We start from the raw sequence: 24,197 nt of genomic DNA on the forward strand, positions 1-24,197 counted from the left end.
TATTTACACGATGAGTCGGGTGTGTCTTGACCTCCGCCGAACCCCTGAGCCCGACTCACCGAACCCCTAAGGTTCGATCGAACCCAGGTTAAGAACCACTGGTGTAGTATAAGGACCTGAATGATGCCACTTCCTGTAGACCAGGGGTGTCAAACTCATTTTAGATCGGGGGACCACATGGAGAAAAATCTACTCCCAAGTGGGCCGGACTGGTAAAATCACGGCACGATAACTTTAAAAATAAAGACAACTTCAGATTGGTGTCTTTGTTTTAAAAATAGAACAAGCACATTCTGAAATTGTACAAATCATAATGTTGTTGGGGTTGTTTTTTTTACAATTACCTGCTGCAGTTGTATATACTTTAATTGTCGTTATTTATAATTTCTGAATAAATTATGTGATAATGTTGATCAGTCAAGTGATTGGTGTTCATTTCCAATCTATTAAGATAAAAAAATATATATCAAAATCAAATTACAGGATGTTATTTATGTAGTTTGATAGTTTTCCTCGACTGATGTACTAACATGTGGTTTATTTTGTACATATGGAGCATCATCTACAAAGATACAAAGAATTGCTATTGCGACATCTGGTGGACATATTTAGAACAGCTGTTTCTTTCACTCAAAAATTTCAGGTTAATTTTTATACTTGGCAAACTCGATAAAACCTGTTGGCGGGCCTGATCCGGCCCCTTGGGCCGCACGTTTGACACCCCTGCTGTAGACAATGTGACTTGGGGGGCATTCCTTACTATTGGTAACAGGACAAAAGGGAAGACAACTGGAGTGTGAAGTTTGACTAGTGGTGGGTTTATTTGAAAGCAAATGAACCTAAAGTATAGTTATGATGAGGACTAACTGATAATTGAAATGATTAGGTTTCATGTTTTGCAGTTAATATACGGTAGATGTCTTCAGAGGGGGTGTGTGGCCACTTTGTTGATTAAGTCTAATTGCAAGAACAAAACAAATACAATTTAAAATAATACATTTTTAAAATATATTTTTTTATATTCCCCCGCAATTTTTCCACCAATGTGTATATACATATTATATGTACCGGTATATATATTATGTGTATATCTTCTATCGAGGAGATCGCAAAAAGCCGCTGCCTGACCAGGGCTCAGAAAATCTGCAGAGACTCCTCCCACCCCCACCAAGGACTGTTTTCACTCCTGGACTCTAGAAAGAGGTTCCGCAGCCTCCGTAGCAGAACCTCCAGGTTCTGTAACAGCTTCTTCCCTCAGGCCGTAAGACTCTTGAACGCATTAAAATAATCCCCCCCAAAAATGTATTAACTCGCTAGAATATATCTGCACCTTATTACTCTTTTATCCTGCACTACCATGAGCTAATGCAACGAAATTTCGTTCTTATCTGTACAGTAAAGTTCAAATTTGAATGACAATAAAAGGAAGTCTAAGTCTCTACTATACACAATAATGATGCAACACACTGTGGTGTGGTTAAAAATGGCCGTGGTGTGGCCACCCTACTGACTGCTCCTTGCAGTTTTAAAATAAAAACATAAATAAATAATGATATTATTATTTTCAGGTTAGCATTTGAGATAGCAAGCAATTTGCCAACTACCGATTAGTGGCGTTAGGCTGTCAAATTTGAATATCTGTGCATATGAAGGTACTTTTTTCAAAACATGTATACAAGGTACTTAAATAGGAGGTCCACACGCCATCTCTCCACCAGATTTTGGGTCCTTGTTCTGGAAACTGTTAACAGCCCCTGTTTTCAGTGATATTTAATAAATATGCAATCAGGTCAGTGTGCAGGATGCTTGACTTATAAAGAACATAATTTTACAGTTAGTTTTATTACGCATTTAAAGATTTTATTGGCTGGGGATGTAAATAGCGCTGATGCCATCAAGCTGTCTTCTAGCCATCATAAAACTGCTTCGTCAGTTTCAAGTGCATGCAGGACTTGTTTGGCTGTGACCAAGAGGGCCTGACTATCACACTGAACGGATAAGATTGAAGAAGAAACCTAATAAGACGTGCCTCTGCACAAACGTGAGGGGAGATTGGAATAATTATGCACTGACAATACTGCAAATATGTCACACCCGTGGAATCTGCAGAATTACTCCTATTTATCTGTCTATCTATCTATACATAGTCGAGTTAACTGTGGTTTATCCGTTATATAGTGCTCAGTAGAGTGGAATATACAGTACGTGAGGTCAGGAAAAAACACAGAGGCTATTTCATCCCTACAAGTCAATTTCGCAGGTTTCCCTGTTCTTCAGGGGATTTTATTGAAGTGTCTGTGGTTGTTACATATATATATAGGGTACACTACAAAACAATGTTTATTAGATACCACCCCAACATGTCCACATTAAACAAATGCAACAAACTGGTCTCATAATGCCGGCACAAAAGCAAGGCACTACTGCGTAACAATGGCCACCCCCCCATGTAATGTATCCTATATATATGTAACAACCACAGACACTTCAATAAAGTTCCCTGAAGAGCAGGGAAACCTGCGACACAGGCTTGTAGGGATTAAATAGCCACTGTGTTTTTTCCTGACCTAACGTATATCTATCTATCTATATATATATATATGTATATATATATATATATATATATATATATATATATATGTATGCACACACACGTAATACATATTTTCACACACATACATAAATACATATATATACACACACATATATATATATATATATATATATATATATATATATATATATATATACGTGTATATATATATACATATGTATATATATGTATGTATGTGTATATATGTATATATGCATGTGTTTGTATATATATATATATATGTGCGTATATATATGTACATGTGTGGATATATATATATATATATATATATATATATATATATATATATATATATATATATATATATGTATACATATATATGTATACATATATATATATATGTATACATATATATGTATACATATATAAATATAGATATATACACACACATATATATATATATGTATATATATATATAAATATAGATATATACACACACAAATATATATATATATATATATACACATATACAAATATATACACACATACATTATATATATATATATATATATATATATATATATTATATATATATATACACATATGTATACAAATATGTATGTATGTGTATAGATGTATATGTGTATATATGTATGTGTGTATATATATGTATATATTTATATGTATGTGTATATATATATATATATATATATATATATATATATATATGTATATATATATATATATATATATATATATATATATATATATATATATATGTATACATATATATATATGTATATACATACATATATATGTATTTGTATTATTGTATAGCAAAAGCGTACACTATAATTATTTGTTTAAGAAATACAACACTGCTAAAAGTGAGCATTATTATTCAGTGTTTCCAACAATTCAGGCTAAAATCAAGCAGAGTCCTGCCATTGTAGTGACTCCCGTTTGGGCTACACTGCCCCCTTGTGTTTAGGAATTTAACTACAGTTCTGATAAGGCCTTTATAACAATAATAGATTTCATTTGTATTGCACATAACATTTTAATAACTATCCATCAATATAATGAATAAAAAATGATTAAAAATATATGAACAGTTTCCTGTCCGAGACGTTCTTTAAAGTTACGTTAAATTATAAATGATGTAGTTGCTTAATGGACAACACCAGGATCATTTAGAACAGGATTGTCCGAACTTTTTTCACTGAAGGTCACATTTTAAAAAAGACAACCAGAGGCAGCAAAGGTCACTTTTTTTTTTTCTTTTTGCCTTTTAACAAAATTTAAAAATAAGTTTATCAAATATTTGTCACCACACTGCACATCTTTTCTGGTTTCTCCTAAACACATGAGTCAAAGTTGCCACAGTGGGCACTAATGTGTCTTGCCATACACTTCCACCCACTGGGTAGCACAAAATGACAAGATGGCTGACACAGGTGCAACACCATCAGTCCATTCCTTCCATCTAGGAGTATAAAGTAAGGGGACATCAAGCAACAACTAATGAGTAATAGTTTTCTTCATATTTTTGGGTATTGGTTTTGTGGCGAATTACTTAGTTGGACATCAAGCTATATTTTGACTGCAATTATTGCTGTGACTTTGGTGTATTTTTCAAAATGACTTCATGCAAATCATTAAAATGCAGGTTTTTTTTTAAGAATGTAACAATAATTTGTGGCTATTTCATTGATTTACGTCACGCGGGCTTAATCTTTGTTAAAATGTGTGAACAAATGTGAATAAAAACCTTGTAGTGTTCCTAAAATCTTGTTTTAGTGATTTTTCCTATGAAGTATTTTTAATCAATACATAAATGTCCATCCTAGGACTCATTAAACCAATTCCTTAAAACATATTTGAAAAATGAAGTAGATTTTTTATGTTTAGAGTAACAAAAACACTGAATACAATCCTGAAGTTTATTATAATTATTGCATGAAAACGTTAAGACAACTATTAATTTTTAGGGTCAACATTTTTTCTCTGTCTTTTCGTTGTTAAATATTAGGTCAAATTAGCTGGGTTTTTTTAAAATGAAAATCATTTTAGAAATTTTTTTTTATAACAATTTCCAGGTTAAAGTAACCATTCAAGTCACAAATAAAACTGCATTTAGAATTTTTTTTTTTTTTTTTTATAAAGAACACCTTATGGCAGTGGTTCTCAACCTTTTTTCAGTTATGTACCCCCTGTGAATTTTTTTTAAATTCAAGTACCCCCTGATCAGAGCAAAGCATTTTTGGTTGAAAAAAAAGTGATAAAGAAGTAAAATACAGCACTATGTCATCAGTTTCTGATTTATTAAATTGTATAACAGTGCAAAATATTGCTCATTTGTAGTGGTCTTTCTTGAACTATTTGGAAAAAATATAGGTTTTTATTTATATTTGTAAAGGATTTTTGAATTGTTGCTATTTTTAGAATATTTTGAAAAAATCTCACGTACCCCTTGGCATACCTTCAAGTACCCCCAGGGGTACGCGTACCCCCATTTGAGAACCACTGCCTTATGGTGTACCAATTTCCAGCTTGAAGTAAACATTCAAGTCAAATAAAAACTGCATTTTTACTCCAAACTTGACCAGTATGAATATTCAATGATATTAAGTGTTGCTGCTACTAAATTATTGAGTAAATATTTCCCACAGTTGAAATGTGTTGATTTTTATTCAAAAGTTACTGTCTCCAGACAAGTACAAATCAAAAAACAGAGTGGGAGAAATAGACAACTCAGGGTGTAGGCAAGAGTGCAGAAACAAAAGCACAAAAAAAATGGAAATAAATGAAAATTTGAATATATATACACATGATCTGATAAGGATTGATACCATATGTAGTGGTATGTACGCAACAGACAATAAACAGTACTCTGTCCTTAAAAGAATTGAGTTTTACTTACATAAAAGAATTAGGTCAAGGACATATAGGCTGCTCATCTACATAATCACATGACATTTGACCACCTCATGTCAGGTGCGCTAAGAAGCCGACGATGCACCTTTAAACATGATCACCCTGCTGACATGGAAGATTTAGCGTGACAGGAGAAGAAGAAGCATGTTTAAGGCTCAAGCATGGAATGACTACAAAAGAAAAAGCTCAGTAGGCAAAACAGTTGATTAAAACGTGTGTGTGTGTGTGTGTGTGTGTGTGTGTGTGTGACAATTACATGTCAGATCTAAGCTTTGTCTAGCTGCCACAGCGCTGCTGAATAACTTGTTTATTAGTATGCTTCAGAGATTATATATATTTTTCGTGTACGACACCACTCAAAATCTTTAAAGCTGAATTTCATTCATTTTATCCAAACTAATTTACACATTAGGAAAGAAGGTAGAAACTCGAAGACATTATTTATCAAGACAAAAGAAAAGGGCGGGGAGAAAAAAAAACGCAAAAAGGGTAAAAATACAAATCTGAAAGTCTTCCTGGCCGCGTTCCTTTTCTTACATTTGTGGGACTGAAAATTGGAAAGAACATAAGCAAAGCACATATATAAAAATCAGCACCAATTCATATAGATTTTTTTTTTATTTAAAATGTAAGATTTTGACATGATGCTGCTAGATTGTATGACTTGAAAGTGAGATGGTGGCTAAGGAGTGGTCCAGATGTTGGGGTAAGCTCTAAGACGTACCCATCCTAGTCGGCATGGCAACCACCAGCGGTCATCAGAGGAGGGCACAAACAGAAAGACCTGCGTCCACTTGGCTAACACAGTACAGGCAAGGTACTACAGTCGCTTTATAAATTACTACATCACACTTGGTAACTTACTACCATTGGAGAACAAAAAAAAAGAATGTTTCTTAAGTTAAAAACACACCAATCCATCCCCCGCTGGGACAAAGGAAAAGAAAACTGGGGAAAATGCTATAGAAGTTGTGGTTTCTAAAAGGCTTGGAAGTTGGATGTGGCCTGTTACACCATTAAGAAGAGGAAGAGCTTACCCAAGATTAGAAAAGTATACATTTCAAGTCCTCTCTGAGCAAGCAACACTGAGTGTGGCTCATCATTGGTCCACGTAGAGTACAAGCCAAAACTTTGTAGTTTGTTTTTTTTTTGTTCATTTTTGTTTTTCTTACAGAAAACACACTTGTTTTCGCATCTAAAATTCTTTTTAAATACAAAGCTCCTCTTCTCGTATCCCAGCATGAAAATCGTCTGGATATTCCTTTAAAACATGGACACTCCAAGGACCTACGAGGAGAAAAAAAAAGTTGCTTTTCACAGAGACACGCACGGCTGATATCGTCACATATCAAAAGGAAGAAGAAGAAGGATGCCTTGTTGGGATTCAAATGAAAACGCAATACAATGTATTAATACTGTAGTAATACTACATTTCAAAAACACAAATTTAAACATTTCAAACATTGGAAATCTGGAAAAAAATACTTTGACTAACAACAGTTTTAGACCATTTAATTTTTATATGCACTAAATCAGAATCACAAATACTTTATAAAATCCCAGAGGACAAATTAAAATTTTAATTTAAAATAAAATTAAGTACATACAGTAATCCCTCAATTATCGCTGTAATAGGTTAGACATGACAGCGATAAAGACATTTCCACAAAGCAGAAATTATTCATTATAATTTCAATAGTTTAGTTCCATAAAAACCTAAATACTGTACGTTAAAAAAAAATTTAAAAAAAGATTTTCGAATTAATCGTGATTCTTATTTGTAACGATCCTAAATCGATTTGAAAAAATAAATGTTTTTATTTAATATCCATATATTTACATTACATATATACACACATATATATGTATATACACACACACACTGTTTTTTTCGGACTATAAGGCGCACTTAAAATCCACATTTTCTCAAAAATCGACAGTGCGCCTGCCTAATGTTCGCAATAATTCTGGTTGTGCTTACCGACTTCGAAGCTATATTATTTGGTACATGGTGCAATGATAAGTGTGAGATAAGATGGCAGTCACACATAAGAGATACTGTAGACTACAAGATGACGCTAGTAAACAACACCAAAACTTTAAATGTTTCAATGAGAATATAGAACATTACACACAGCACTCAAAAATCTGTCAAAATGTTTTAGTACGACTTTGGTAAGCTAAGAAGCCGCGTCGCTTGATGGATTGTCGGAGCATTACGGCTACTGTAGTCAGATGCCCTCTTCAACATACGAGTACTAGTATGGTGTGTGTGTGTGTGTGTGTGTGTGTGTGTGTGTGTGTGTGTGTGTGTGTGTGTGTGTGTGTGTGTGTGTGTGTGTGTGTGTGTGTGTGTGTGTGTGTGTGTGTGTGTGCATAAGGACCGCAAAATGGCAGACATAATATCTGGCGTTTTGTTCGCAATATTATGCAAAACCAACTTTTCTTACATTCTGGTACCTGCTGATGTGTATTTGGGATCTGCTTAAGTCCTGAAAATCTGCGTGCGTCCGCCACTGTAGTCCGTGTGGACTTCGTAGTCGATAAGCTTCTTCTTTTTCACTATCTTCTTGTTATGGGGCATTCATCCTCCGCTGTTGCCATTTCTGATATAAAGTAGCGTAAAGTTCTAACTTATATCTCGCTATGGAAGTGCTAAAAACTACCAGTGTACTGGGTTTACATAATTCACAGACGTAACTTTAGTTATTAGAGAGTTCAGGTTGGACGGTTTTTCACGGGACACATTTCCGGCGTTGTTGTTGCACTGTTTAGCCACGGATGAGGAGATGCTGCTCCGTTATTGATTTAAGTCAAGTCTGAATGTCATTAAAACAGTTAGCGCCATCTTTTGACACTTCTTCCACTCCCATCCTTGCACGCTACATCGGTACAACAAAGAAGATGGGAGAAGACGCTGTCGAAGTGGAGCCACGTAAATAAGACCACCTACAAAACGGCGCATCCTGAAGCGACTGGAAGATGGTCTGTAAAACAATCTAAGCAACATTTAGACCAAAGAACAAGAGAATGCCAAGAGTGTGCGAAAAAGAAATCTGAGCAAAGGGTGGCTATTTTAAAGAAACTAGAATATAAAACATGTTTTCAGTTATTTCACCTTTTTTTGTTAAGTACATAACTAGTACTATAATTATCTCCACATGTGTTCGTTCATAGTTTTGATGCCTTCAGTGACAATCTACAATGTAAATAGTCATGAAAATAAAGAAAATGCATAGAATGAGAAGGCCTGTACTGTATATACATATACATATATATTTAGGTACGGTACATTATATATATATATATATATATATATATATATATATATATATATATATATATATATATATATATATATATATATATATATATATATACACACACACACACACACTTTTTTTTTTACCTGTCCTGTCCTGTCCAGCAAGCCCCCCAGCCAAATAACATTGTTGAAGTAGATGCCCATATCTGCTGTACAGATTTACTTGAGAAAAAAGAAGTGTGGGATACTTCTCTTGTTGCCTTATTTGTATTAGACTTTATTAAATTAAAGTTAAAGTACCAATGATTGTCACACACACACTAGGTGTGGCGAGATTATTCTCTGCATTTGACCCATCACCCTTGATCACCCCCTGGGAGGTGAGGGGAGCAGTGGGCAGCAGCGGTGGCCGCGCCCGGGAATCATTTTGGTGATTTAACCCCCAATTCCAACCCTTGATGCTGAGTGCCAAGCAGGGAGGTAATGGGTCCCATTTTTATAGTCTTTGGTATGACTCGGCCGGGATTTGAACTCACAACCTACCGATCTCAGGGCGGACACTCTAACCACTAGGCCACTGAGTAGGTTATTGGATAGCATTTTATTCAACAAAACCAGTTTTCTTTTAAGTTATGAAAACAATTATCACAGTTTTCATTACAGCAATTATTTTCTTGTGTTTCAAGTACATGGGCCAGATGTGGCCGTTTAAGAGGCCGGTGGGTCCTGGTACGCAATGTTATTGAAAAGTATTGATTTTGAATCAAAAATCGTTTAGAATCGAAAATTGATTCTGAATCGAATCATTACCCCCAAAAATCGAATCGAATGGTGTGGTGCCTAAAGATTCACAGCCCTACTGATTACATTTTTCAACATTATGACGACTCTCTAGAGACGAAATAACACAATTTAGTCATCTTTACTCCCTTTGAATCCCATAAACGAATGCTGTCTGAGGTTGAGCTAATCAGTGGCTACGATACTGAACAGCACGCTCCAATTGGTTTGGTCTACTATCGTGGACAGTACTACTGTCGTATTGATAATTTTAGATCATTTAGGAATTTTTAGGTTTTAAAATGCTTACTTTCGGACCAAAAATAGTGTAGAATATGCAATAAAAATATATATATTTTATATATATGTGGTGAAGCTGTAATGTTTAGCACGCGATGTGGCGGGGGACGACTGTACATTCATTTATTTATTTATGGCGGCCCTCCATGAACACAGATACGAATGTATATACGACGGATATTGCCCTCCAAAATAGTCTCTCTTTTCGATGAAATAACATTAGAGGAACTCCTATGGCATGTAAATGGAATAAAACCAAGAACATGTTTACTTGACCCACTTCCTGGGAAACTTATCAAGGAACTGTTTGCAATATTAGGACCATAAATATGATAAACTTATCACTTTCCTCTGGCACTGTTCCCCTAGCATTCAAAAAAGCAGTTATTCATCCTCTGCTCAAAAGACCTAACCTCGATCCTGACCTCATGGTACGATTTATTTCGAAAATCCTCGCAAAAATTGTTGCACAGCAGCTAAATGAACACTTAGCGTCTAACAATCTCTGTGAACCCTTTCAATCCGGTTTCAGGGCAAATCACTCTACGGAGACAGCCCTTGCAAAAATTACTAATGATCTATTGTTTCCCATAACAATGTGACCTCGGAGTATGTTAAGGTAACGTGCGGAGTTCCCCAGGGTTTGGTTCTTGGCCCTGCACTCTTCAGCATCTAAATGCTGCCGCTAGGTGACATCATACGCAAATACAATGTTAGCTTTCACTGTTATGCTGATGACACCCAACTCTACATGCCCCTAAAGCTGACCAACACGCCGGATTGTGGTCAGCTGGAGGTGTCTTAATGAAATTAAACAATGGATGTCTGTTAACTTTTTGCAACTCAACGCTAAGAAAACAAAAATGCTGATTATCGGCCCTGCTAAACACCGACACCTATTTAATAATACCACCTTAACATTTGACAACCAAACAATTACACAAGGCGACTTGGTAAAGAATTTGGGTATTATCTTCGACCCAACTCTCTCGTTTGAGTCACACATTAAGAGTGTTACTAAAACGGCCTTCTTTCATCTCCGTAGTATCGCTAAAATGTGTTCCATTTTGTCGCTGAGATCATTATTCATGCGTTCGTTACGTCTCGTCTCGATTACTGTAACGTATTATTTTCGGGTCTCCCTATGTCTAGCATTAAAAGATTACAGTTGGTACAAAATGCGGCTGTTTTGACAACAACAAGAAAGTTTGATCATATTACGCCTATACTGGCTCACCTGCACTGGCTTCCTGTGCACTTAAGATGTGACTTTGAGGTTTTACTACTTACGTATAAAATACTACACGGTCTAGCTCCATCCTATCTTGCTGATTGTATTGTACCATATGTCCCGGCATAGTTTTCTATTCAGGCTCCAGTACTCTGGAATGCCCTCCCGGTAACAGTTAGAGATGCTACCTCAGTAGAAGCATTTAAGTGCCATCTTAAAACTCCTTTGTATACTCTAGCCTTTAAATAGCCCCCCTTTTAGACCAGTTGATCTGCAGTTTCTTTTCTGCTTTGCGGGGGGTGGCACAGATTCGGTGACCACAGATGAAGCGCACATTTGAAACACATGGACTTCTAAAAATTGATTCTCAGAGTTACCTGCATGCTCTTACTCACTAATACACACAACATATAACACCTGGCCTGCCAGAGGATTTAAAAAATGAGCGCCTCTCAAGATGCGACCGCTGTTATGTTTGCACATTAATCTTACATTAAAATGACGTTCACAAAAACGTAGGCATATGAGATGTGTTGTGGGTGTATGGATTGTTCTTGCTAGCTTTGGCTTCGTAGTTTAGTCGCCATTTCAAGTGACCGTCTCGACATTATATAGTTTAGGGCAGGGCGACCGAGTTTGTCGGGGATAAATGAGCGCTATGAGACGCATTATTTTACCAAACAACTGTTTCTTCTCACAATGACATTTCACTTACATTTATGTCAATTTCCCTAATATTCTGCATTTAACACTAGGTTCAGACTTATTGAATTTACGTAAATCATATGGCCTTACTTTTTTTGTAGAGTTTAGTGATTATTGATTATGCATACTAGCGCTGTGTCAAATAAAAGGGAGTAACCATGATGACATCTGAAGCTTCTAGTAGATGTGCTCTTTTTCCACTCATTGGGTCCTCATTTGTTTCACCGTCACAAGTTCAGGAATTTGCATGCACTTTGCACGGCCCAATAACCGTTTTTTTTTATTATTATATTTTCATAATCGTGGGAGGTCATAATCAAAATCGAAACCAAAATTTGATTAATTGTCCAGTCCAAGCGCGTATCCTGTTCATAGACACTTGCGAGCTGGAGCCTATCAAGCTGACTTTGTGCGAGAGGTGTTCACACACTCACACACACACACACACACACACACACACACACACACACACGCACACGCACACGCACACGCACACGCACACGCACACGCACACACGTACGTACACGTACGTACGTATGTATGTATGTATGTATGTATGTATGTATGTATAGACAAACAAGCATTCACACGCAAGTCTCCAATTAACACAAAACATTCATGTTTTTTGTAACATAAAGCACACATGCTAACCACATGCTCCACTGTGTTGCGCCATTCTTAGTTTGAATAAATAGCAAATGAAACAAGACACTCATCCATACGAAGAAGATAAATGTTTTTTGGTGTTATGTCCAGCAATGAATCATGTGAAACAAAACAATGTCCGACGTGTCGGACCTGAATTTCAAGGCCGAGTGTAAGAACAAACCCCACAAGGAATTTGGAGCGCTCAGATAGCTGAGCTCGTACAGAGACGTTTCATATGCTTGGTGTCAGCTCGTTAAATGAAGCGGAGTCGCCGCTGGGACAAGTGTTGGACGGGTGGCGTTACAGCCAGTGGGGCCGGTGTGCACACGTGTGACATTTGGCATGTAAGAAGTTGCTTACCGACTCATCCATGATCGAGGCGGGGTCGAAGTAGTCCGGCTTCAGCTCAGACCTCTCACGACGATTTTTAGACGGTGGCTGGAGGAGAAGATATTTGTTGAAGTGGCTTCAAAAATAATACATTTCATAGAATACATAGGTAGAAGAAATCATGTTGACATTTGGTATGCATGCTCCACATATGTTTGATATTACTGTACATTTAGTTCTGCTTTTACACATCATGCATGTTTTTGTGGACTGGGTGTAAATTGTCAAATAGATTGGTCATGACGTTGTAATGCACTGTCAACACAATGTTTCATTAAAGAAAACACAGACCCTTTTACACGCAGCCAAACAAAAGAAGCTTTTTGATGAAGAGGATAGTTTTTCTTTTCTCATTTTCAAATGACATTCAGCAATCAACACAAGATGCTCTTGATCATTGTTGCAATCCTAACAAATCTGTGTCATCAACCATCTCTGACAAACTCAATCCCTCAAAGCTCTTGTCTTTGTGGGTTTAAGTCAACCTCTAGTTTGGGTCATTAATAAAAAGATGAAAAGGATTCAAAAGAAAATGGGCAACTCCACGATTGAGATGCTTACTAAACCCCTCTATCCTCTCTTCTCGCTCTATTAACCCTCTCTGTCCCTCTACTCTCTCTCGCTCTCAGCCCACCTTGTCAGTACAGACTGACACCTAATGGAGCCCGGGTTCTCTTAAAGAGGTCTTCCAAAGATGTTTTTCCCTTGCCTTATTTGCCAGTAATTGCTCATGTGGGCTTCAGTTGATTCTCTTGAATGTTTTAGGAGTTTGCTCCTGGACCTTCCTTTGTGTGTGAAAGATAAAGAACATGTAATATATCACTTTATTGATGAACATAGGTATTACAATTCAGATGTGGTTCCTTTTTCAGCCTTATAATTGTATTTTTTTTTTCTACATTTTTTTTTAACTCGACACGTATGGATTTTTTTAGTAAAAAAAAAATGTATGTGGAAGTATGTGTTTGTGTAGACATGGCACAAAGAGTTCTGTAAATTACATTCAGTGAGGCCACAAATGCGTACAAGTTAAGTCCTAGCTGGTGATGGTATGACAAGGAGAAAGGCAAGGAAAGGTGGGGAGTTGATGTGTGCTTGTGTGCGGAAAGCGACGGGTGCCTGTTGAAAATAAGTTTGCAGATGTTATTCTGGCATAGTTGCAGCTGGCAGTAAGCGGTTTGTTTCAATAAAAGAGATCGTTGGTTGAGCACTTCCTCATCATTCTTTCAACGTCTGGACAAAAGCTACATTATTTTAGCTTTTTATCGTAAATCAGGATGTTGGTAGATAAGGGCTATTTCCGGACGTGTCTTGCAAAATGAGGATGTGTTAGGTCAGCCTGCAGACTAGACATAATATACACTATATTTCCAAAAGTATTTGGCCACCTGCTTTGACTCACATATGAACTTGAAGTGCCATCCCATTCCTAACCAATAGGGTTCAATATGATGTCGGTCCACCTTTTGCAGCTATTACAGCTTCAACACTTCTTGGAAGACTGTCCACAAGGTTGCAGAGTGTGTTTATAAGAATCTTCGATCATTCTTCCAAAAGCGCATTGGTGAGGTCACACACTGATGTTGGTCGAGAAGGCCTGGCTCTCAGTCTCCGTTCTATTTCATCCCAAAGGTGTTCTATCGGGTTCAGGTCAGGACTCTGTGCATCAACATCAGACTCTGTCATCCATGTCTTTATAGACCTTGCTTTGTGCACTGGTGCACAGTCATGTTGGAAGAGGAAGGGGCCCGCTTCAAACTGTTCCCACAAGGTTGGGAGCATGGAATTGTCCAAAATGTTTTGATATCCTGGAGCATTCAAAGTTCCTTTCGCTGGAACTAAGGGGCCCAGCCCAACTGCTGTAAAACAACCCCACACCATAATTCCTCCTCCACCAAATTTCGCACTCGGCACAATACTGTCTGAAATGTACCGTTCTCCTGGCAAACTCCAAACCCAGACTCGTTCATCAGATTGCCAGGAAAAGCGTGATTCATCACTCCAGAGAACGCGTCTTCACTGCTCTAAAGTACAGTGGCAACGTGCTTTACGCCACTGCATCCAACGCTTTGCATTGGACTTGGTGATGTATGGCTTAGATGCAGCTGTCGGCCATGGAAACCAATTCCATTAAGCTCTCTGCGTACTGTACGTGGGCTAATTGTAAGGTCACATGACGTTTGGAGCTCTGTAGCAACTGACTGTGCAGAAAGTCGGCGACCTCCTTGCAGTATGCGCTTCAGCATCTGCTGACCCCTCTCTGTCAGTTTACGTGGCCTACCACTTCGTGGCTGAGTTGCTGTTGTTCTCAAACTCTTCCATTTTCTTATAATAAAGCCGACAGTTAACTTTGGAATATTTAGGAGCGAGGAAATTTCACGACTGGATTTGTTGCACAGGTGGCATCCTATGATAGTTCACCGCTGGAAATCACTGAGCTCCTGAGAGCGGCCCATTCTTTCACAAATGTTTGTAGAAAGTCTCCATGCCTAAGTGCTTGATTTTATACACATGTGGCCGGGCCAAGTGATTTGGACACCTGATTCTGATCATTTGGATGGGTGGGCAAATACTTTTGGCAATATAGTGTATGTCCCACTGTTAATCGCTATAACTGTAAGTGTTTATTGGTTTGCCTCTAGAACCAGATTTAATCACGTCCTCCACCTTTCAAAATGAGCAGAAATTGGCAAACAAGATGTTGTCACTTTTCAAGTTGAATTTTTCATTCCAGAGTCGTGACTTTAAATCAGTTCTAAGCGAAGGCAACAGAACCTTCTGAGAGGCGATGGTTATGAAGGTCGCTTGCAAGTCATGCTGAGAACTTGAGGGGATATTGTGTAGCTCTGTACAGACACCATTACTGTAGCCTCACAGGAGACGAAACACTTTACAATAATAGAAAAAAAGTTTTGAACTTTATAGTTGACACTTTATTGTAGCAGTGTGTCTGTTGCCCTTCAGACAAAGGCAAGACATAAATTTTTTCGCACTTTGCTGCTCTTAATAAATGAATGAACAGTTGAGATCATTCTTACCAGGTCAATGTCCATGGTGTCGAAGTCCATGCCTTCATTGAGGTCATCCATACGACCCTCAGATGACATCATCACATCTTCCACAATTGGCTCTTCATCTTCCTCCATGAGGCCGGTGCCGCGACGTCTGCACGCACATGCACATACAAACACGATTATTGAAGCACAGGTGTAAGAGGGGTACAACAGCTGTGTATCTTACATAGCATGCTGCAGATTGGTCCTGAGCTTGGCGTAGTTCATGGCTCGTTCCTGCTGCTGACGAGCCTCTTCTTGCTGTCTCTGGGCCAGCATCCACGTCACTTGGGAACTAGACAAATGGCAACAATAAGACGTTTGTGTTCAACAATCAGCTACAAATACAGTTTGGATGCCTCACTCGCAGCATCAAGGTTTCAAAAAACACATCTGCCACTGTTTCTTCTGTAAGACCATTTGGCAGGCAGTGAAGTGAAGTGAATTATATTTATATAGCGCTTTTCTCTAGTGACTCAAAGCGCTTTTACATAGTGAAACCCAATATCTAAGTTACATTTAAACCAGTGTGGGTGGCACTGGGAGCAGGTGGGTAAAGTGTCTTGCCCAAGGACACACAACAGTGACTAAGATGGCGGAAGCGGGGATCGAACCTAGAACCCTCAAGTTACTGGCACGACCACTCTACCAACCGAGCTATACCACCCCACAATTTGTGTGTGTGTACATTAATTCGAAAATCTGGACTTTATTTGACAAGCAGAAATGATATAACAGCCATTCGACTGAATCGTGGCATTTCCCAGGTAATAAAATGTGTACATGTGTGCTTCAGATTAACCGCAAAATAAATTGAACAAAATAAATTGAACAAAACAAGCAAACTAACTTGCACACTAATGTGATTGCACATTTAATAAATACAATTTAAAAATAATAATTAAACTACCAATTGTTGATGACTGAAGTGCTGATATCAACCAAACCTAAACCCCCCCGTCTGATTTAGAGTTGGAAAAAGACAGAATCTTAAGTTTATTTTGCAAGACTTACAGACCAAAGGCTTCGCCCTCTCTTTCATCCGAGAGTTGAGACAAGGCCGGACCGACTCTAGTGCTCTCCTCATCGAAATGCAAAGTATTCAGGGTCTGTTCACTCGGCCGTTTCCAAGATGGCCGAGTGGCAATCCAGAGGATCAGAGCCCCGAAAACTACCAGAAGAAGTCTAGAATGTTCACAAATGTTGCCTCAGGAGGGGAGTCCTTATACTTTGGGTTGCTCAGGCCAAATATGAGTTTCTCAGTAATGCCCATGAGTGCCACTGCTATGACTGAAGCAAAGAGTAGAAGGCCACTGTAAACATGGATGGGCATGAAGGCTGCTCTCCAGGATACAGGTGTGAATGGTATCAAGTACATGGCGACCCCTAAAACAAGCTGCAGACAATACAATATCACGGCTGTCAGACCCAACCAGCTGTGCAGACTGTACATGTTGGGGATCTTGGCAACGTTGTGGAAGTCAAAAACCGCCACCAAAGACAACAGCAAAAATGAAGGCCACAAAGTTCAAGCCCGCGTGGATAAACTTCATTGTAAGTTTGCTGCACTGCCAGCTTTACGGGAGTCTGTACACGCTGATGGCCAGACCTTGCAGCACAATGAAGCCGCAGACGAGCAGCAGCGGGTGCTAGTTGAACTCGGCCAGACTTCCGTCCCAGGCCAGACCCTCCTTGAAGTGCAGAACCCACCTCAGCAGGAAAATGACGGCCATCGTTACCATCACTGCCGCACAAGTCAAAGTCACCAAAAAATGTTTGTACTTCTCCATGGCGGCCATTCTTCAAACTAGACAAATGGCAACAATAAGACGTTTGTGTTCAACAATCAAAAAACACATCTGTCACTGTTTCTTCTGTAAGACCATTTGGCAGGCAGCTGAGATTCACACTTGAATTCTAATCCCAGTCTTAGACCAGGCTCGATAAAGAATTGAAAATGGGTCTGGATCAGGGCCAACATGCTTTTAAGAAATGAGAATGGGGGCATTAGCATTCTAGGAAATTCACAGAAATTGATGAAACGAGACAATATAAATCAATGATGTCACTATGGTTTGAAATGCAAGACAGTTGAAGTTGAATAAATGAAGAAAAATAATAAGCGGTTAGCAAATGAAAGTTGTTTGTGGAGGTCTTGTTTTATTTACCGTATATTTCCGACTATAAAGTTGCACTTAAAATTCTTTCATTTTCTCAAAAATGGACAGTGCGCCTTATAAGCCAGTGCGCCTAATGTTCTGAATAAATCTGGTTGTGCTTAGCGACTTCGAAACACTTTTATATGGTATATGGTGTAATGATAAGTGTGGCTGGTAGATAGCAGGTTGACTGGCAAGCAAGCCCAAAACTTTTAAGTTTAATTGAGAATATAGAACATTACACATGACGTTTAAAAATCTGTCAAAAATGTTTCCGTACAAATTTGATGAGCTATGAAGCCGCACCGTTTGATGGATTGTCGGCGCATTGCGGCAAGCGTAGTCAGGCATACTGTGCTTCAACATACAGGTATTATTATGGTATGTGTATAAGGATCCAAAAATGGCACCTATTAGAAGACATTATTTGGCATTTGTTTCACAATGTTATGCAAAATCAACTTTTCTTACTTCTTGGTATCTGCTTATGTGTATTTGGGATTGGCATACCGGTAAATCCCCAAAATGTGCGCCCATCCGCCGCCATAGTTATATAATCTCCTTTTTCCTCTATCCTTTTGTTGTGGGGCATTCATCCTCCGCGGTTGCACTCTCTAATATAAAGTAGCGTACAGTTCTAACTTATATCTGTCAGGAAACTCGCTATGGAAGCGCTAAAAACTACCGGTACAACAAAGATGACGGGAAGAAGATGCTATCAAAGTGGAGCCACATAAATAAGATTGCCCACAAAACGGTGGTTCTGAAGAAATGGTCAGAAAGCATCTTGTAGATAGTCTGTAAATCATAATCTATTTAACATTTTGACCAAAGAACCACCATTACATGTTATGTAGACCAAAGGGAAGTATAAAAGTGTTAAAAAATAATCATAATATAACCCCTTCACCTATCACAATGTGGTTTTATATGAATATAGACCTGAATAGACCCGCTCATTGGCCATGTACCTTATAATGCGGCGCGCCCTATAGTCCGAAAAATATGGTAAATATTATATGAGTGGCTTTTACAGCTTATTATTTCCACTACAAAAGTGGTTAATAATCAATATATCCTTTGTGAGAACCAGCGGACATATGTGTTTTGTAACGAAACCAAAATTAAAAGTCCACTGTCGAGGACGCTGGGTCTCAGGAGGGTTTATTCTTGCCAAGCAGTTTGTTTTGAGAGACAAGCCCTGTGACATTTGGCTCTATGCAGAGAGCTACATATAGATACATACTTGTAATCCATGGGTGTCTGGTGGTGCTGAGGTGCCTGTTGATGGTGTTGTGGGTGTTGGTGGGGCTGCTGCTGGTCATGAGGGAGGGAGTAGACGCCCATGTAGCTGTCATCACGACCCCTTTTAGGCTCTCGCATGGCAGTGGAGGTAAGGTGGGGGGATGGCATCATGACGGGGGTCTGAATGCCTGGCGTCCACACCTCACTGCTACTGCTCTCCTCTGGAAATGAAGAGGCATATTGTTAGGAATAGAGTACATACCGGAAACATACACACCAGTTTTACACGACTGGTAGTTGCACAGATTCAACTTTGAACAGATGGCCCACAATTTGGTAAACGAAAAAAGTATGTGGCAATATCAATGTTCCAAATGTGACTAATGCCACAGCCTTAGGTGAACCAGCTCAGAATTAGCTTTTGCTCAGTTGCTAATGAAATGAAGTGGAAATTGTGATAATTAGAAGGCTCCCGCCATCTGCTGTTTTATGTGTTTGCCCATCAGCTCGACTGGTTGAGCCAAGATGCTTGGAACACATTGGAACAGTTGGAAGACACTTTTGTTTTTCTGGGCTTTAACTGGAACTGGGTTTTATATGTGCACCTCTCACATCAAGAGAACTGGTTTATTTGTGCATAGGCAAGTAACACAAAATGTTTCCTTCTGCTTTTTGAATCTACATTAAAATGTCACAGCTTTGTCTTGGTATTACGAGATGCACAGAAATCAGCTCTAAAAAGGTGAATGCTTTTATTTATTTCCAAATGTTTTATACCTTCTGGTAGCTTCCTCTTGGCTGCAGAAGTTCCTGCTGTCACAGCAGGAGCCTTGGTCTTCTTGGAACGAACGGAAGAGCCTCTGCTGGAGTAGCCACTCATCACTGACATAGTGTCGTCATCTCCACCAGCCTGTAGGGAATTCCTGTATGAAATGAGGGGGAGCCAGCAGTCCTCTCGTTGCAGTGCCATCTGGAACGTCATGAAACGCTCCAAGTACATGTGGCTGTGGAGGCATAGGAAGGTAAGGGTTAATATTAACACATCCTAAAACAGGCACACAGGGATTGAAAAAAGATGAGGTAGACCAGTGGCTTGAAACATCTGCTGCCCTGACCCTCACATTGGCGTGCACAGTAAAAAACAAACTTACACAGTCCTCTTGTCTTGTCTCATCAGCTTTGAGGAGAACTCACTGAGGATGTCTAAGAAAGCCAGGTTGAGAGGAGGGCCTCCTTCTCCTTGGGGACTTGGGTCCTTAAACGCAAACTCGATTCCATCCCTAGAAAACAAGCAGGCGAACAATCAGAAAAATAAAATGTGAGCTGGGAAGAAAGTTGGTTATGTTGAAAGAAATGGTAAATGGTAAATGGGCTATACTTGTATAGAGCTTTTCTACCTTCAAGGAACTCAAAGCGCTTTGACACTATTTTGAAGCAATAGATGCGTCCAACTACAATGTGGAATATATGAAAACTACAATTTGAAGTAAAAATCACTTTTTTTTTTGAAGGTGCTAACTAATACATATCGAGCTCAGAGAGATGACGTTTTGCATCCCGGCATGCACCAAGCGAAATCAAAACATCATATTGGCGTCTTTCTCAGTTGTTTAAACTTTGGTAGACAGATGTTGTGCTTCAGGGTGCCAGACAAACGAGGAGATGGGAAGGGGAAAGCGTTTTACCACAGTCCCAAAGATCCCAAAGTTTGACACAAGTGGATTACAGCAATAAAACATTCTAAAAGCGTGCAAAACACTCGGCCCTGAACAGTCAAGAACGTTGTTATGTACTGAACGCTTTATATCTGTGATTATTGTTTCTGGCATTTTTTTGGATTTTGTAAATGTGAGTTGGATCCATGTGTTATTACTCTGATTTAGTGGTGTTAACAAGCTCAACAGGAAAACTAAGTACTTGTTGCTCACTCAGCAACACGCAATCTACAGCAGAAAACAAAATAAAATAAAATTGTTGCTCTAATGCTAGACTGCAACAAGTTTGTGCTTTTATGTAGAGAACGTTTGAAACGTTGTCCTTCGTTATGGCTCACTCAATAGTGCGGCTGGACGATTATGGAAAAATAATAATCACAATTATCCATCCATCCATCCATTTTCTACCGCTTGTCTCTTTCGGGATCGCGGGGGGTGCTGGAGCCTATCTCAGCTGCATTCGGGTGGAAGGCGAGGTACACCCCGGACAAGTCGCCACCTCATCGCAGGGCCAACGCAGACAGACAACATTGATATTAAAATTACAATGATTTATTCATTTGAAAACATGAATATTTAAAAGAACAACCAGATATAAATTAGTAAGAAATAAAATCAAGTAAAATAATATAGTAGCAGCAATAAATAAATAAAAACTATAGAGGGGTTGCAATCACATGACCTAGAGGCACATCCAGGCACTTCAGGTTTCAGGTGACATCTGGAGCCCCATTAGGCTACTAATTATTAAAATTATTGAGTGCAGATTTGGGCATATTTAGAAAAATTTAGAGGCAAATATAAAAGCAATCATGAAAAAAATATTTAAAATGGGATGTAGTGGACTATTACACTCTTAAGAAAAATATTTTTTTAAAGATTTAAACTATCACCGAGACGTTACTGCTCGCTATACAAGCTCACTTCATGTGACACTTAAAGTATTTAGAGAAGAATAGATTGGAGGCACATCATGTTTTTACATCTGAGGGGTTTGAACATTAATCGGTGAAAGACATTGTTGGATTTAGTCCTGCATCGGTAAGTAACGCATTTGATTGACATAACGAGTGCCGTGCTGCTGTTATCGTGACGCTAATAAGAAAAAGGATACCGGTAAGTTTGTTTGCAGTTGATTTTCTTGCTACAAATATTTTTATTTACAATTCATGTCTGTAGTTATTTTTATGGTGTGAAGTTCATATTTTGTCTCATTATTTAGCCAAAGATGTCCCTATTGTTCAGCAATGTTTTCTAGCGATATTAAGATTCAGTACAAGCTGTTGAGCCTACGAGAGATTTATTAATCTAGTTTATTAATACTATTAAGGATTTTTTTCTTGATACTAACGCATAACACCAAAAAATGTGGTCCATCCATCCATCCATTTTCTACCGCTTGTCCCTTTTGGGGTCGCTGGTCATCCGTGTCAAATAAAGCACTTGGCTTTCCGGCACAACAACTAAGCTTTTAGTTTTTGTTATGAACATCAAGAAAAAAAATACAGTGGATTGGACCAACAATTAAAATATGTATTACTAGGGCTTTGACAGTTTAATTGCACAACCAGGTCTTTGTAGTTATATTTAGGCATAACAACCACAAAAGAACACAAACTAAGGCAATCTGTTGTCCTTTCTTTATGTTTACGTCTGCTATCAAACACTACTAATCTGCTATCAAACACTACTAATATACTAGAGAATAAACTTGATTGTATCACAGAAAGTTTCTCAAACAAATCAAATGTTCAAATATTTTACAAAATGATCACTGCAGACACAAGCATGGTCTGATTAAATTCCACAAGATGATTAATGTGATTATTTTTAAGAGTAATTTCCATCGACACACTTTCGTTTTTGCTTTTTGCCCCCGATTGTATTACCTTTATGAACCACTTCTTTTGGGACTCTATGAAAGCTCTGTCTTATCACTCTATTTGAACGACTGGAACACTTAGGAACAGAACAGCAATACGGCATTTTCTGCTCTAACTCTACACTCACTCGTTTGACCAAGCCGTTTGACTATTGTGTAAAATAAGCCGTGAACAAAAAAAACGGATATGACGTCATATGAAACAATATACCGTATTTTCCGCACCATTAGCCGCACCTAAAAACCACAAATTTACTCAAAAGCTGACAGTGCGGCTTTTAACCCGGTGCGCTTTATATATGGATAAATATTAAGATTCATTTTCATAAAGTTTCGATCTCGCAACTTCGGTAAACAGCCGCCATCTTTTTTCCCGGTTGAACAGGAAGCGCTTCTTCTTCTACGCAAGCAACCGCCAAGGTAAGCACCCGCCCCCATAGAACAGGAAGCGCTTCTTCTTCTACTGTAAGCAACCACCCGCCCGCGTAGAAGAAGAAAAAGCGCGCGGATATTACCGTACGTTTCATTTCCTGTTTACATCTGTAAAGACCACAAAATGGCTCCTACTAAGCGACAAGGATCCGGTTCATGAAAAGACGCAATCTCTCCATCCTCACACGGATTACTATTTCACAGCAACTGATATTCCTGTGAACCGCACTGTGGATACTGTGGATACAACGGGAGCACGTACGGTGAATATTCGCACCACAGGGAATGAGAAGTCGTCCTTCACTGTGGTTCTAGCTTGCCATGCTAATGGCCTGAAACTTCCACCCATGGTGATATTCAAAAGGAAGACCTTGCCAAAAGAGACCTTTCCAGCCGGCGTCATCATAAAAGCTAACTCGAAGGGATGGATGGATGAAGAAAAGATGAGCGAGTGGTTAAGGGAAGTTTACGCGAAGAGGCCGGGTGGCTTTTTTCACACAGCTCCGTCCATGTTGATATACGACTCTATGCGCGCCCACATCACAGATGGTGTCAAAAAACAAGTGAAGCACACAAATACAACACTCGCCGTCATTCCGGGTGGATTAACCAAAGAACTCCAACCGCTGGATATTGGTGTCAACAGGGCATTCAAATCACGACTGCGAACGGCGTGGGAACAATGGATGACCGAAGGCGAACACACTTTCACTAAGACAGGCAGACAGCGCCGGACGACATACGCCAACATCTGCCAGTGGATCGTAAATGCCTGGGCAGATATTTCGGTCACAACTGTGGTCCGAGCTTTCCGGAAGGCAGGATTCACAGAACTGCTGGACAACAGTGACACTGACTCCGATGACTTCGACGAGACGGAACCGGCCATTTTGGATCCCAC

General features: G+C 38.8%; 1 protein-coding gene and 1 pseudogene across 3 annotated transcripts in view; both read right to left on the reverse strand.

The window, feature by feature from the left end:
* Positions 1 to 5,226: 5,226 nt before the first annotated feature.
* Positions 5,227 to 24,197, reverse strand: part of stag2b (STAG2 cohesin complex component b) — a 50,305-nt gene continuing 31,334 nt past the window's right edge. For all 3 annotated transcript variants that reach the window (XM_061927923.1, XM_061927922.1, XM_061927924.2), the window contains exons 28-34: positions 20,419 to 20,547; positions 20,045 to 20,271; positions 19,269 to 19,488; positions 16,051 to 16,158; positions 15,849 to 15,975; positions 12,781 to 12,858; positions 5,227 to 6,778 (exon numbers count right to left, since the gene is read on the reverse strand). In XM_061927923.1, coding sequence (XP_061783907.1) covers positions 6,755 to 6,778; positions 12,781 to 12,858; positions 15,849 to 15,975; positions 16,051 to 16,158; positions 19,269 to 19,488; positions 20,045 to 20,271; positions 20,419 to 20,547 — 913 coding nt within the window. In that variant the 3' untranslated portion in view covers positions 5,227 to 6,754. The remainder of the gene's footprint in view (positions 6,779 to 12,780; positions 12,859 to 15,848; positions 15,976 to 16,050; positions 16,159 to 19,268; positions 19,489 to 20,044; positions 20,272 to 20,418; positions 20,548 to 24,197) is intronic.
* On the reverse strand, positions 16,874 to 17,660 carry LOC133575350 (plasma membrane ascorbate-dependent reductase CYBRD1 pseudogene; annotated as a pseudogene).

This window comes from Nerophis lumbriciformis, linkage group LG35 (genome assembly GCF_033978685.3).
Source record: "Nerophis lumbriciformis linkage group LG35, RoL_Nlum_v2.1, whole genome shotgun sequence".
Taxonomy (NCBI): Eukaryota; Metazoa; Chordata; class Actinopteri; order Syngnathiformes; family Syngnathidae; genus Nerophis; species Nerophis lumbriciformis.